Genomic DNA, 14,925 nt, shown 5'->3' on the forward strand with positions numbered 1-14,925 from the left:
AGGGGAGGAAAGTAGAGTCAAGTTGGGAAGAAATCAGTTCAATGGGGCAGGGACAACTGAAATGATGGGTCTACCAGACAGTTCTGTCCTTGGGAAGGAGGTAGAAACAGGCAATTTGGGGCAGTGCTGGAAACAAATGTTCGCGGGGGGGGGGGGGGGGGTGTTTATGGTTCAAGGGAGACAGGAAGATCTGTTGGTGACTTGGTGTTAAGTCTGTGCTATGTAGAAGTCAGTAAGCCAGACAACAGCAGCACCATTCTTTTTTAATTAAAACATTTTTTTAAATTCAAGTTTTCACAAATTGTCAACAATAAAAAAAACCCACAAAGAAATAAGAACCCCCCCCCCCCCCCATATACACAAAGAATAAATTAAAGATAAACGGTATGAAAGCAAATATACACACCCAATCAAGAAAAACAAATAAACCCTCATGAACCCCCCCCGGGTTGCTGCTGTTGCTGACTATTGCCTACCGCTCCGCTAGAAAGTCTAGGAACGGTTGCCACTGCCTGAAGAACCCTTGTACCGATCACCTTAAGGCAAACTTGACCCTCTCCAATTTAATAAATCCTGCCATGTTGTTAATCCAGACTCCACGCTTGGGGGCCTCGCATCCTTCCACTGAAGAAGAATCCTTCGCCGGGCTACCAGGGACGCAAAGGCCAGAATACCGGCTTCTTTCGCCTCCTGCACTCCCGGCTCCTCTGCCACCCCAAATATTGCGAGCCCCCAGCTCGGCTCAACCCTGGATCCAACCATCCGTGACATTGTCTCTGCTACCGTGCTACCCGTGACATTGTCTCCCCTCCAAAAGACCTCTAGCGCTGGGCACGCCCAGAACATGTGGGTATGGTTTGCTGGGCTCCCTGAGCACCTAACACATCTGTCCTCTCTCCCAAAGAACCCCGCTCAACCTTGCCCAGGTCATGTGCGCCCTATGCAGCACCTTGAAGCAGCACCATTCTTGTCAACAGGCTTTGTAACAATGTAGTGTTGGACCTTAGAGAACAGAGTGCAGCTGGTTCAGAGCAAAACAGGCCAGCATAAGTGGAGGAGCAAAGAAAGACCGCAGATATAGGAATTAGGCCATTTGGCCTATTGGAGGAACCCACGCAGAAGAAACGGGGACAACGGGGACTCCTCACAGACACACAAGTTCGGAATTCCAGTCCCAGGCACTGTGAGGCAGCGCGAACCACTGTCCCCCTATGCTGCCCAGTTCGGTGCTGCTTTTGTCGGCTTTTAGCTCCAATAGCAGGTTACAACATTCCATTTCAAAAGGCAATTTAAAACTCCAATCAAGCTCTGCCTGAAGCAAAATCCATTTTGAGTGTTAACATTTACTTTCAGTACCAGTTAAGCACCATTAGTGGTGGCATAGTGAGAATCCTTACAAAGATAAATGACCTGTCACATAACACTTGTGAAATCACAGGTTTGTTATGGAGCAGAAGGTAGCCATTTGGCCCATTGTTTCTGCACTGGCTCTCCAAACAAGCATCATGACTTGGTGCCATTCCCCTCTCCTTATCCCCATACCCAACACTTGCAATTGTGTACTTTGAGCCAATTAAGATCAACAAGGCCATAATGCAGGAATCCACTTCAATGCAAGAAAAAGCATTAATGCTCATCTAAATCTAACAAGACATTTCAAACCCCTGTCCCAGGTTGACATCTATTGCTGGGACTGGGAAGGTAACCTTATTGCCCACCCCCCTTTCAGTGAGTGCCCAGCACAGCCTAAACATGTTAATATATGCCAGGATGGAAGAGTAATCCAGTCCTATATAGGATATAATGTTACCTCTATTCTTGGCCCCGAATGCTCTGATTTTCTTTCTGGATCCAAACTATAGTTCTTGCCTTAGCTGTATCCCCTCCCCCCAACCCAACAGCCTGTCTCCCCCCCCCCCCCCCCCACAAACCCATCCAACCAATCTTCTCTTATGTACATAAAAACTAGCAGGAGTCGGCAATTCAATCCCTCGAGTTCACTCCGCCATTCAATACGATTATGGCTGATCTCTCCTCCTCGGCTCAATCCATTTTCATGCCCTTTCTCCATAACCCCTTCAACACATTACTAATTAAAATCTCTCTATATCCTGCTTCAACTACTTCGCTGGGAGACAAATTAAGAAGCCATTGAGAAATTCTCCCTCCCCAAACTGGGAAAATGGAAACAATGGGATTCCCGAAAATGTTAGGCAGAAGAGCAGGCTAGTACAGCGCGTGCCCACAGCAATATAAAAATCATAGCACGACTAGAACCTAGTGGCTACTAGCCTTCAACCCACCCACCAGCGTGAAACCAATTTCAGGGCAGTGACAGTATACAACAGTTTACTCGAGTCCCACCCTCAGCCAACTGCTCTGGGTACAAAAGGCTGAACTCCCCTCAGTGGAGACTGTGATGATGGTGCCGTGAAAGGCCAAGGGAGATGGAAGTTCTTTCTTTGTTCAAGATGGTCATTATCTTTCAGTTGTGGTGTGAATCTCAGCCTTAATGTTATCCAGGTTTTGTTGCTACACACCGAGGGATTACCGATCTGAGGTTTAACAGGCAATGAAAGACCAAGCAAAGAATTGGATGTTTCCTAAATGTATTTATTTTATACATAACTGTGACAACTGGGAGGTAACACTGTCAAACACAGATCACAAGGATACAGTATGCTCATGCCCAAAGATTCCTGAAGAGAGTCTACCATTGAAGAAACAGTTGCACAATAGAAATACAGTGAAAAAAAACCCACTGAAACTACTTTGAATAAATTAGTAATATAACAAAACAATTCCTCTGTCTGTTCGGAGCTGAGGGGTTTTTCTGTCTGGTTTAATGTGCAGAAATTCAAAATGTCCCTACATTTCTGCAAGATAGTTGTAGTAAACTATCAAGAGCCAATTGAGGCTTTAACAACACCAGAGAACAAGGGGAAAAAACTGTTCAGCCTCATCCTTCAATGGCCACCCCACTTTCCATTATGGAGTACCACATCAAAGCTGCAGTATCCTTTCTGATCAGGTTGCCTCAGCTCTAGGTGCATCAATTGGGCACAACATTCACTGGAAAAGGATATTACACCACACCCTGCTTCTTCACAGCGCAATATTCTGACTGCCATTCCCCAAGATGGCAGTAATGATAAGGAACGCCACGAGGGGCAACATTAAGAAAATGCGGTTAAGAAATCAGAGATTAGCAGATCATACAAGCAGATTTCATATCCTGCAGAAAAATAAATTTGGCAGCAGTGGGGGGGGGGGGGGGGGAGTGGGGAACACCCCATGATCTACACAGACATCAACAGGCATTTTAAACCCTACCTGCCTTGGAAAATCCAGTGGAGAGTTCGAGTGAGATTCTGTTGGGTTGTCATTCTGTAGATCGGCCCCATATATTTGGACGTTGTGCAAAACGACAAAGTTTGAAGAATCTAAACAGATTTCTAAACAACCTACCTGGATTGGGCTATTCTTCACACTAGGTAGTTCACTGTGTGCCATAGACGTATCTTTAAATTGTGCCTCTCTGGCCAGGCAGCTCAGGGGTTCAGCCTACCCAACATTCCACTCAACCCAGGGGTGAATTATTGCAGGACATCTCCACCATTTACAAGAACCTGGGGCCGACGAGATGCTCATTCACAATTGAGGACTTCCACAATCAGTGAAGTTAATGCTCTAAGGGCTGATAGAGCACCAAGTGCTCCATGATCCTGGGAAAACCTTATGCCATTTCCATTCCTTCCTGATTCTCTTTAACTGGCCCTCATGTTTTAAAATAGCTGTGCTTTCCCTCCCTCCCCCAAACGTCAACTTTGCACTGATGTTTCTCTTTGCAGAAAATAACTAAAAAGGAAATTGGAATCAACGTTTTAAAAAGTTCAGAATTGGGCTTTCTGGGCCCATCAGCCTCCGTTATCATAGATGCTCCTCAGTAAGGTGCTGCCAGAGATACAAAGAACCCAAAAAGATGGACACAGCTCAGAAATAGAAGTGATCTTTAACTCATTTGAATAGTTTTGAAAAAGTCTTTAAATAACTAAGATTACAACAATTTTAATGTTTTTTAAAAAAACCAGGGTAGCCTGTACGTTACAAACTTGAGGGCCGAATTACTCCACTAAATACATTTCATTCACTGTCAGTGTCTCAAGAGCGTCATCCTGCTCCAGGGCGGTTTAAAACGTAATCGCCTGTGACAGGTCTGTACAGTGCTTCTCAGAATTGGATTTATTAAGAAGCAAGATTGAGGGCTGCAGAGATATTTAACAACACTGCTTTGATTATTCCTCCCCCTCAGAGGTTAGAAAAGATGATCATGTGACTGGAGTGGGAAGAATGTGCTAAGTGGTTATTTGTGAATGGGAACCTGAGCCATTCAGAAACCGCTGCACTGCTAGAATAAATACTGTATTTATTAAATAATCTTCACTTAACTAAGCTTATGAGTAACTAGCAAACCAATCATAATACCTGAATGTTTAATTAAACTCCTCTCAGTTAGCCATGTTGGTCCCCATCCACATATGCCCCTGAAGATAAAACAAATTAAAAAACAATTCTGAGATTCTAAAAAATCACTAATTTCCCCTGACAACTTTATCCCACCTGGACCTCCAGTGTCTTCAATGTCCTTAATTTGAAATGAACTATTTCCAGATATTTGATTCTAGGTACTGTGAGCCTTGATGCACATGTGCTGGTGGACTCGAATCATCTTCGCTGATGCTTGGTCCCAACTACAGAGCTATAACTCACAGCATGCTGCATTAAACTGTCAGCTCCAGGTCAAAGCAATGGTGTGATGCTCACAGCAATGTTCCTCCCTCTCTGCCAAAGCGCTGTGCACTGTTCTCTTTTCCGGAATGTAATGGCAATGAATTGAACTTTTGGGTGCAAAAGGCAATGAATTGAACTTTTTGTCCCAGCATGCAGTAGTGATCCTCCAATTGAGAGTGCTACTGCCACTTGCCCGTTGTCTTTTCTACTGGCCTAATCAGGGCATTGGAATAATTATAGTATAGGAAACTGTTTTTGAATGTCTACAGGCTGTTCCACAAAGAAAGCAGGTGCTTAGTTCCTGTGGGAAGGGGTGTTATATGGGATGGGCACAGCCCTGGTCATTAAGCACTGCAACCTCGACATTTCACATCTATTGAATAGCACACAGCCTCTTTCAGAAGTATCCTGATAACAATAAATAACTTTGGATTCAGGGCGACCTTTGGGTGAGAAGTAGAGTGAATTAAAGACAGGGACCTTTGCAGATGCACACAAACAAATTTAATATTCTGTGCATCTTATTAATTGCTCTGATACAATGTTTGTTAATTTTGATTTTTTTAATTCATGTGATTCAGAGGCATTTAAAGATGCGCCAAGAAATTTAGATTATATTTTCAGTGAAATCTATTGGATAAAATTTGTGCATCTGGCCATATGTCCAATGTGCCCATAGGGATGAATGTCAGGAGGGATGAAAAGTCATTCATTCAATTCATTTACTTCTGCCTACCACACATGAACACCCCTCACTGCTCTGTTCAATGGGCATCTCACATTAACTATGGGAATCACCAAGCGGGATCCATTTGCTGGAAATGAAGCCACTGGAGTGCATTATGGTCCAATCATTTGGTCAAACGGGGGTCAATGTGAATCAGTAAAGATTTTCACAACTGTTCACAAGTATTCCTTTAACTGGGAACTTATCCAGAGGCCCCCTCCGGCAGATGCCACAGGCTCGTGCACCTCTTTTGGTGTGCGTCATGTATTTACTTGTGCTCTATGTACAATTAACCCTGTCACAGCACCCAGCCGAGGGATACTGGTTATAGTTTATAACCAACTGGCAGGGTCAGAATAATACCAGGAGCTTGCTAATAAAACCTTGCTCATGACCCTAAAGAGCAAGAGTGTGGAATTATAAATCTACTTTCCCCTTGGAAGCTTGGGTGTGCAACTGTTTGTTGCTAGGGGAAGGAAAAATGACATCTTCCAATCGCACACACCCATTTTCTTGGATGCAAGTAGACGCAATACAGTGTGCAAAGTGTGCTGTAAGTTCACAATAAAATACTTACACGTGGGTTTTTGAATTCAAACTTAGAATTTTGAGAAGGGAGCACTCTAGGGGTTGGTTAATCGGACTCATCAGTTTCATACTTTCTAACGTGGCCACTTGGGTCAATGCTCCAGGCCACCAGCTCGCCTCACTTTGGAGAAATGCCTACAGGTTTCAGCTTTTCTCGTACGAGTCACTCAAAGCAGATACTGCAGCTTAAAGGGATAGACCTCATTCTGTAAACCAGAGCTCCCAGTACTTCATGATCTAGACTGGAACATACACTTCGATAAACAAAAATAAAGATTTGAGATCAACGTAACAAAATAGCAATCTTAAAATTACACAGTAGAATTAGTTTGAAACTCATAACTACTGCAAGTACTTGTAAGCAAAAATGTGTAAAGTCAACATATTATAAACGAAAGGATGGCAACATAAGAGCTTTATATTAGGAACAGCTAACAGGCCAGTTTTTATAAACACACCTGCATTATGTCAATGTGCTTTCCTACAAATTACTAAATGTCTCCACTGAATCAGCAGGACATATATCTGTAACTATACGAACAACAGGTAAAAGCCATGTCTTTCTGGGAAGAGCAATGGGAAATGATTTCCACACTTCCATTACTTCTTGTTGCATTCACTGGAAGTCCGTGACAGTCTTATTTATTTTCTGTCTGCTCACATATCCAGTGTTGAAAGGAAAGATTGCGTTAGCTTGGAGAAGAGCCTTGCTTTGCGATACTTGTATCTAACACCCGTACGAAGCTCTAACCTTCTGACGCACAGTCCTTTACAGTAATCCAGCGTTGGTCCGTGATCCGACTCTTGAATGCTACTCTGATCTGTCTTCCGAAGAATGTGCAACAGCCTTCCAAGGAACAGGCGGGCCACAGGCTCTGTGCATTAAATCGCTGGCACAGTGAGAGATTAACCCTGGCAAGGTATCTGAAGGGAATAATATTCAAAGGACGAAATGAAATTCAAAACAAACCCTCACACCTGTCAGCTAAAGAACCTGAGTGCTAAATTATGGAGTTCTTCACACATTCAGGTGGTCGTAAATGAGGAAATTTGTCCCCGCATTTACAAATATACAGCAATTCATGCAGCCTCGGTCTTTGGGTGCAGTTTGAGAAATTACCTGGCCTGCTTGCTGCTTGGTACCGAGTGGGTACCCCCTTTTCCCCCACGTTGGCACCTGCCACTATAAGACAGGCCTCAGTAAGTGAATGGCATTGCTCCTTTTACAAGATGCATTAGTGTCAGTACAGGCAGTGCTGCTCCACGTGGCTGGTAAAAGTTTTAGACATTGGGATATAACAAACAGTTCGAACAACAAACTCGCTTTCTTTTGTCTAGCAATTTGCCAGAAGTTGAGAGTATTTTTTTCTGTGGCGTCATCGCTGCGATGAGTATCAGAGTAAGCAGTCTTAAGTATGTGCTTGAGAGGAGAGGTCAGCACCTATCCCTCCCGATTAATAGGTAAAGAAATCAGAACAGTTTGGAATATGCTACTGATTCTGGAGTTGAATCTCTTCCAGGATACTAATGAGATTCTCCAGTCCAAAGATATAACCTGTGTCAGGCCCATCGTGCACAGTTTTGGTCATCCCGAAACCCCCTTGAATGTGCTGTGGGCAAAGTCCTATCATTCGCACGTCAATTTTGGGCAGGTCCTGGCTGCTGGTCGAGGAGGAAGATGAGGATGGCGAGGAACTGGCTGCTCTCCTGCAGGCTGTCTTGGTTCATTGCCCTGTGATTTGTGTCGATAGTCTGCCTTCCGTTCCTTTCCATCGTAGATAATCACAAAGAGCTGGAGTAGAAGGCGGTAAGAAGCTTGCTTCTCCAGAACCTCTTTGAGGGTGCGGAGTTTCTGCAGAATGCCATCGAACAAGTCCACACGCAGGTACCTGCCATTGTGCAGAAATTGATAGATAGCTTTGCCAAACCTTCGATGGAAAGGCTACGACCATAGTACTTGTTTCCTGCATACATATGCCCTGAGTCTAACCTGATATACCTGAAAAGACAAACATAACTGGTAAGAATGGCCTCTTGGACAACATTTTACAGCATAAATAAACTGGCCGTTAGTATCCGGAAATGCTCGGCATTCTTTTCAACTGTTGAATTTCCTACCTACAAATACTATTCCGCAATATACATCCGTCCCACAACCTAGGGTTTGTTTGTAACTCCATTGCAAAGAATTGTAATTCACTCTTGTGAACAGTTTAATGATTTGAGTGAAGATTGAAAAGGGAATACGGAGGCAGACAGTGCGTGCAATCAGTAAAAATAATTAGTTAGAAACGGTCCTGTAGAGAGGAATGACCATCTACAATGTGAGGGAACTATATCAGTAGAGAATATAGGCAGTAATGCAGAACTTTGGGGAAACAGTTACGTGCCACTGCATGAAAGAGCTGTATATCATTAGAGATAGAGACGGTAATAAAGGACACCAATGGAATGGTTACTGTGTACAGGAGATGATTATCAGTAAAGAAACAGGCAGCAACACAAGGCGAGGGGTACTGAATAACAAAATGATAAAGATAAGATCCTGCTTACATTAACACTGCAATTGAAGTTACTGTGAAAAAGGGAAGTGAATAAACACTGGTCCAAAAAGTGCACTTCCTTTGGCTGCGTCATTCAGGATTCATTGTAGAATTGGATGTTGTTATGGGAGAGGTGGTTTTCAGAACCCCAAAATGTATCATGGAGTGCAACCAACCCCCACCTTTAATGGATTGTTGCTTTTGAAGCACACGGCTTGCCTCCCCAGGTGTAGTGTTACAATTATGGACACGTGGTTTTAAAAACAAAACAATGTTTATTCCATGAACTCAAATTAACCTTTCAAATAAAACATTGGATCTCTTAACACCCCTTACTTCAAAGATAACCCTGAAAATAATACAACACTACCCAATCCTGCAAACTGTTCCTTTACACATCCAAAAGACCTTAACAACTCCTTCAAACAGAAACAGATCCTTCAAACAGAAGTACATTAGATTTATATTCAATACCGAGACCTTTTACAATTCCGATTTCACCAAAGGATTAAGAGATATTCCTTCATGGTAGAGATCACCAGCAATGCAGCTCACAGCCACACCCAAGCTTTCTTCAAACTGAAAGTAAAACTCCCAAAAAGCAGAAGTGAGCTCTGCTCCCCCCCCCCCCCCCCCGCCTGCGACATCACTTCAGTAATATGATCAGCTTCATTTCTTAAGGTACATTTCTAAAACATCCAATTCGTAAAGGCACTCTTAATGACAATGTGAAGAACTGGAATGTGAAAGAAGGAACTGGCCAGTGAAGGGAGTATGCTTTTGGAATCTCCCCATGCCTCTTCTCTCCTGCAAGTTTAGTTTATGCTAGGTTATAGTCTCACAAACTCTAACAGCTTCTCAATACTTCCCTTCAACAGCTGCTATGTGACTTAAACATGGTTATAGGATAACACAATAAATGGGAGGATATCGAGAGGAGTAAAGGAAGTGAGGCATCTTGGAGTGAATGTCCACAGATTCCTGAAGATAGCTGGATACGTTGACAAAGTAGTTAAGAAGGCATATGGAATCCTTTTATTTATTAGCTTGAGACGTAGAACACAAGATTAGCGAAGACTGTATAAAACATTAGTGAGGCCATAACCTCAATAATGTATACAGTTCTGGTTAGCTCAATACAGAAAGGATGTGATTGCATTAAGGGTGGGTACAGAGGAGATTTACCAGGGTGTTTCCAGGACTAGAAATTGCATAGCTATGAACAGATTGGATATGCTGGGTATGTCCTCCTGTTCTCCTTGGAACAAGAGGCAGCTGAGAGGAGATTTGATTTATATGTACCAAATTGGTGAGGGACCTGGATATAGAGTGGGAAGGGAAGGCCTTTTTACTTTAGCAGAGACGTCAGTGACAAAGGGGGTTTATTAAATGATTGGTAGAAAGAATATTTCAAAGCAGTTGGTAGTAGGGGTTTGGAATTAAGTGCCAGAAAGGGCGGTTGGTTAGAGGCAGAAACACTCAATTAATTTAAAAAAGATGCCTGGATGGGCAACACGGTGGTGCAAGTGGTTAGCATGGTTGCCTCACTGCTCAGAGGGTCGCAGGTTCGATCCCGCCACTGGGTCACTGTCCGTGTGGAGTTTGCACATTCTCCCCGTGTTGCGTGGGTTTTCGCCCCCACAACCCAAAAGATGTGCAGGATATGTGGATTGGCCACGCTAATTGCCCCTTAATTGGAAAAAAAGATGCCTGGATTTGCACCTGGAGACCCATAACCTGCAGATTATGGACCAAATACTGGAAGGTGGAGTTAGGCTGGGTGGCTTGTTTTTTCGGCTGATGCAGAAAAGTGGCCTCTTCTGTGCCATGAACTTTCAATTGTTTCTATGGTTTGCAATATGAACAAACACAATTTTTTCATCTCTTAGTATCCATTTTCTAGCACAGTTGAATAATGATTTGGAGTGGATCCTTGCTAGTGTTTCCTGTCAGAGGACACCCGGCCAACCAGTCGCAGTCATCTCCAATCTATTTGTTGAAAAATCTTCCTGATAGGAGTCAGAGTCTTGATTGTGATCTCTTCCCACTGCCATGGTTCAGCTCGAATTACTGTGCAAGAAATCATATATTCTTTCTCATCTGATATACCTCAAAAGACCATCTCTCAGTCAACTTCTATCTTCAGTGTGAAGCCAATGTTTCCTTACCCTTTCCTCAAAAGACTCTGACACTAGGGATCAAACCCATGGCTTTGGTTTCATCTGACTGCAGCCCTCCAATGAGTCAGTGACCAGTGCTGACAGAGAGGGGCAAAGTATGGTCTGACTAGGACAGTTTTATCGTTATTTCCTCTGAGGTTCGACTGCGTTTTCGTTCCTTTGAGGATTGTTGTTCTGCTGTGACTGGACTTGTTCAGCACCATGTCCAAAATACCTAGGTATCTTCCAATTTCTTACCCACTCCACTTATTTGCCCATCTGCAGTGCTTATAACTTTATACAGAATTTCACAAGAAAGGAATGCATTTCTCTAGCACCTTTTTGATCTCACAATGTTCAGTCAATTAAATAATTTTGAAGTCTTGCTAGCAGCAAATTTGCTCTGAGACTAATGACCAAGAAATCAGTTTTTAAAAAAAATATAATAAATATAAAATTGATGGATGAACATTGGCCAAGACACCAGGCAAACTTTCCTTTTAGTCTTCAAATTGGAGAATCAAAACGATGAACAGGAGTTTGGTTTATAGAACTAGAAGGATAGAATTTAAAGGAAAGATGTTTTATTATAGCTGCGCAAAACCCTGGTTAGACCATATCTGGAATACTGCATACAGTTCTGGGTATGGCACCTTAGAATATATTAGCCTTGGAAGGAATGCAGTACAGACACAGCAGAATATCACCAGGAATACAAAGTTGACATTATAAGATAATGTATATTCTCTGGAATACAGATCAGGGGTGATTTGATTTGATGATTTTTTTTAAAAAAAAGGAGTTTGAACTGTATTTTTCAGTTGGCAGAAGTCTAGGACAAAGGGACATATCTGGGAATCAGAACATAGCCAGTCAGGAGAGAAGTGAGAAAAGGCAGAGTGGTAGAAGTGTGCAACACTGCCACAAATGCAGCAAGATACTAGGCTTAATTAATAAGTTCAAATCTGAGATTTTGTAGGTTTTTGCTTGTCAAGATTATAAAAAATGTTTGGAGTCAAGGCAGGCGGATGGGATACCGAGCTTCCCTGATCTCCGTAAATGGTGTGGACCATGCTCGAGGGACTGAATGACTTACTCGTGTTGTAATTTTCCTAAAGGCAGCAGGGGGGTTTTGCATCCACTTAAGCAGGCTCACAGGGCCTACAATTTACTATTTCAACCACTTCTTAAATGTTGCATTGAAATAACTGCCTAGATTAGATGCTAAGGTCCTGTGATGGGACTGGAACAAGAAACCTGTGATTGAAAGGTGAGTGTGCTACCAACTGAGCCAAGCTGACACTGTTCTGCTATTGTTTTAACCACATATTTTATCCAAGTCATCTTCTAGTTTCCAACTGGCCTCCTCAAATTCAGACCTTCCTCGTTTAGTACTGCCTGCAAATTTGAAGAGTGCATTGTGTTGATGAATCTGTCATTTAATGTAAATTAGTGAGAACACTGAACATGTCACCTCAGCCTTTCTCCAACCCAACATTCCCAAACTTTAAAAAAAAATTTAGAGTACCCAATTATTTTTTCCAATTAAGGGCCAATTTAGAATGGCCAATCTACCTATCCTGCACATCTTTGGGCTTGTGGGGGTGAAACCCACGCAGACACGGGGAGAATGTGCAAACTCCACACGGATAGTGACCCAGGGCCGGGATTCGAACCCGGGTCCTCAGCGCCGTAGGCAGCAATGCTAACCACTGTGCCACCATGCTGCCCCCGCATTCCCCAAACTTATTTAATAAGTTCCTGGTGTGTTTCATACTTCAGCCAATTTCTCATCCATTCAACAGTTTGAACTCCCTGATAAGACACCGAGTTAAGTTCTTTCCAGTGCAGATTTAAACAAAATAATTTACCTTTTACAGAATGTGTAAAATGCAGACTACATTTTATTATTTGAAATTGGTCACTTACCTGCATTCCACACACTCGCACACCCAGTGCTCCTGATGTACTCAATTCACATTTCTTCATCTGACGTGCTGCCTTCTCCTCAGATGCATCATCTCCATGTTGCCTGGTCCCCATCTTTAGGTCCAGAATACAAGGATACCCAAACTGATGAACCACATTTTCGAGAAGCAGAAACTCTGAGGAGCTTTGTTAAGGAATGTCTTTCAGAAGCCACTGAGCCCAATCCTAACGTAACAGGTACAAGTAGCATAGTGGCCATGTTACTGGACTAGTCCCCCAGAGGCCTGGACTAGTGATCAGGGGAGATGCCACAATACTCAGGCAGCTCATTTATTGTTGGAGCTTCATCCATGCCTTTTGTTGCCTGTGGCCTTGAATATTCAATATTCTCTGGGCCAGACTTCCATCTTCCACACCCCATGATATGAGCTTATAAAACTCCATGTGGCCTGTATTCTAACTGGCATCAATTCCCATTCACTCATTGCCCTGTGCGCGTGACCTACATTAACTCTTGGTTCAGCAACGCTAAATTTTCCAAGTTCCAATTCATGGTTCCAAACCCCTCCATTGCCGTGCTCATTGCTATCTCAGTAATCTTCTCCAGTCCTACAACTTTCCAAGATCTCGGTGCTCCTCAAGTTCTGGCCTCTCTGTGCATCCCTGGTTTTAATTGCTCAATCAATGGAAGTTGGGCTTTCAGTTGCATAAGGAAAAACGAATGACATACCTAACCAAGAGGTCACAGGTTTGACTGCCAATTTTGACAGAATTAGCAACATCAATTAAAGTAATGGAAGATTTAAGAACATTCACTTCAGCACCAGTTGTCTAGGCATAGGAGGGAAGAATCAAGATTTCCTGACTATTATCCTGCCATGTAGGCATTGACTGCATGACCTTCCCCATCCAATGTTCATACAAAACTGATTGGCCACCTTTGACGCAGTACTGGAAGGTGGCTGGACCATAGAAATGATTCCTGTCCTATGTTGGCCCACTGAAGGAACAATTCACCTGGTGCCACTCCCCTGCTTCGTCCAAGCAGCTCTACAACTATTTCCTTTTCGGGTAACAATTCAATTCCTTTTTGAATGCCTGAATTTCTCCCACCACCTCTTGGGCAGTGCACCTCAGATCTGAAACACTTCTGCATGAAAGCTTGCTCTTATGTCATCATTGCATCTTTGCCAATTCCAGTAAATCTAACCTTTCACCAATGGGAACAGATTCCCCCTATCTACTCAGTGATTCTGAGTATCTCTCAATCTGCTCTTCTCCAAAGAGAGCAGTCCCAAACTTCTCCAATCTTTCTGTGTAACTGATGCTCTTTCATCCCCTGGAACCATTCTCATAAGTCTTTTCTACACTTTATTGCCATCACATCCTTCCTGAAGTGTGGTGCCCATTGGACTATCTTCCATTTTAGGCTCAACCAGTGTTTTACACAGGTTTACATAAACTCCTGGCTTTTGTACACCATACTGCTATTGAAAAAAATGCAGGACCCTGTATACTTCATTGCTTGCCATCTTCACTGATTTGTGAAAAAATATTCCAGGTCCGTCTGCTCCTGCACCCAGTTTAGAAGAGTACCTTTTAGTGTATACTTTCGCTCTGCATTCTTCAGACCAAAATTAATCACTTCACACTTGTCCGCATTAAATGTCATTTGCGACTTGTGTACTCTTTTTAAAGTTCCACACTCTCCTCCTCATGATTCACTAGACTTCTAAGTTTTATATCAAACATTTAAAAGTGTGCCCTGTACAACAAGGTCTAGGTCATTATTATAGATCAGGGAAGGAAGGGTCCAAACACCAATTCCTAGGACAGCACGGTAGCACAGTTGCTTCACAGCTCCAGGGTCCCAGGTTCGATTCCTGGTTTGGGTCACTGTCTGTGCAGAGTCTGCATGTTCACACAGTGTCTGCGTGGGTTTCCTCCAGGTGCTTCCGGTTTCCTCCCACAGTAGGTGGATTGGCCATGCTAAATTGCCCTCAGTGTCCAAAAATGTTAAGGGGATTACTGGGTTACAGGGATAGGGTGGAGGCTTGGGCTTGAGTAGGGTGATCTTTCCAAGGGCCGATGCAGACTCGATGGGCAGAATGGCCTTCCTCTGCCACTGTAGATTCTATGATTCAGTATAACCTTTCTCCAGTCCGAAAAATAGCCATTAACTACTACT

The 14,925-nt window shown here is 43.1% G+C and overlaps 1 protein-coding gene across 1 annotated transcript in view; it reads right to left on the reverse strand.

The window, feature by feature from the left end:
* Positions 1 to 2,592: 2,592 nt before the first annotated feature.
* ip6k1 (inositol hexakisphosphate kinase 1) overlaps positions 2,593 to 14,925 on the reverse strand; it is a 99,636-nt gene continuing 87,303 nt past the window's right edge. Inside the window, 4 exon segments of the mRNA XM_038810841.1 lie at positions 2,593 to 7,704; positions 7,707 to 8,029; positions 8,032 to 8,091; positions 12,734 to 12,913. Of these exon segments, the coding sequence (XP_038666769.1) occupies positions 7,597 to 7,704; positions 7,707 to 8,029; positions 8,032 to 8,091; positions 12,734 to 12,913 (671 nt within the window). The 3' untranslated portion in view covers positions 2,593 to 7,596.

This window comes from Scyliorhinus canicula, chromosome 11 (genome assembly GCF_902713615.1).
Source record: "Scyliorhinus canicula chromosome 11, sScyCan1.1, whole genome shotgun sequence".
Taxonomy (NCBI): Eukaryota; Metazoa; Chordata; class Chondrichthyes; order Carcharhiniformes; family Scyliorhinidae; genus Scyliorhinus; species Scyliorhinus canicula.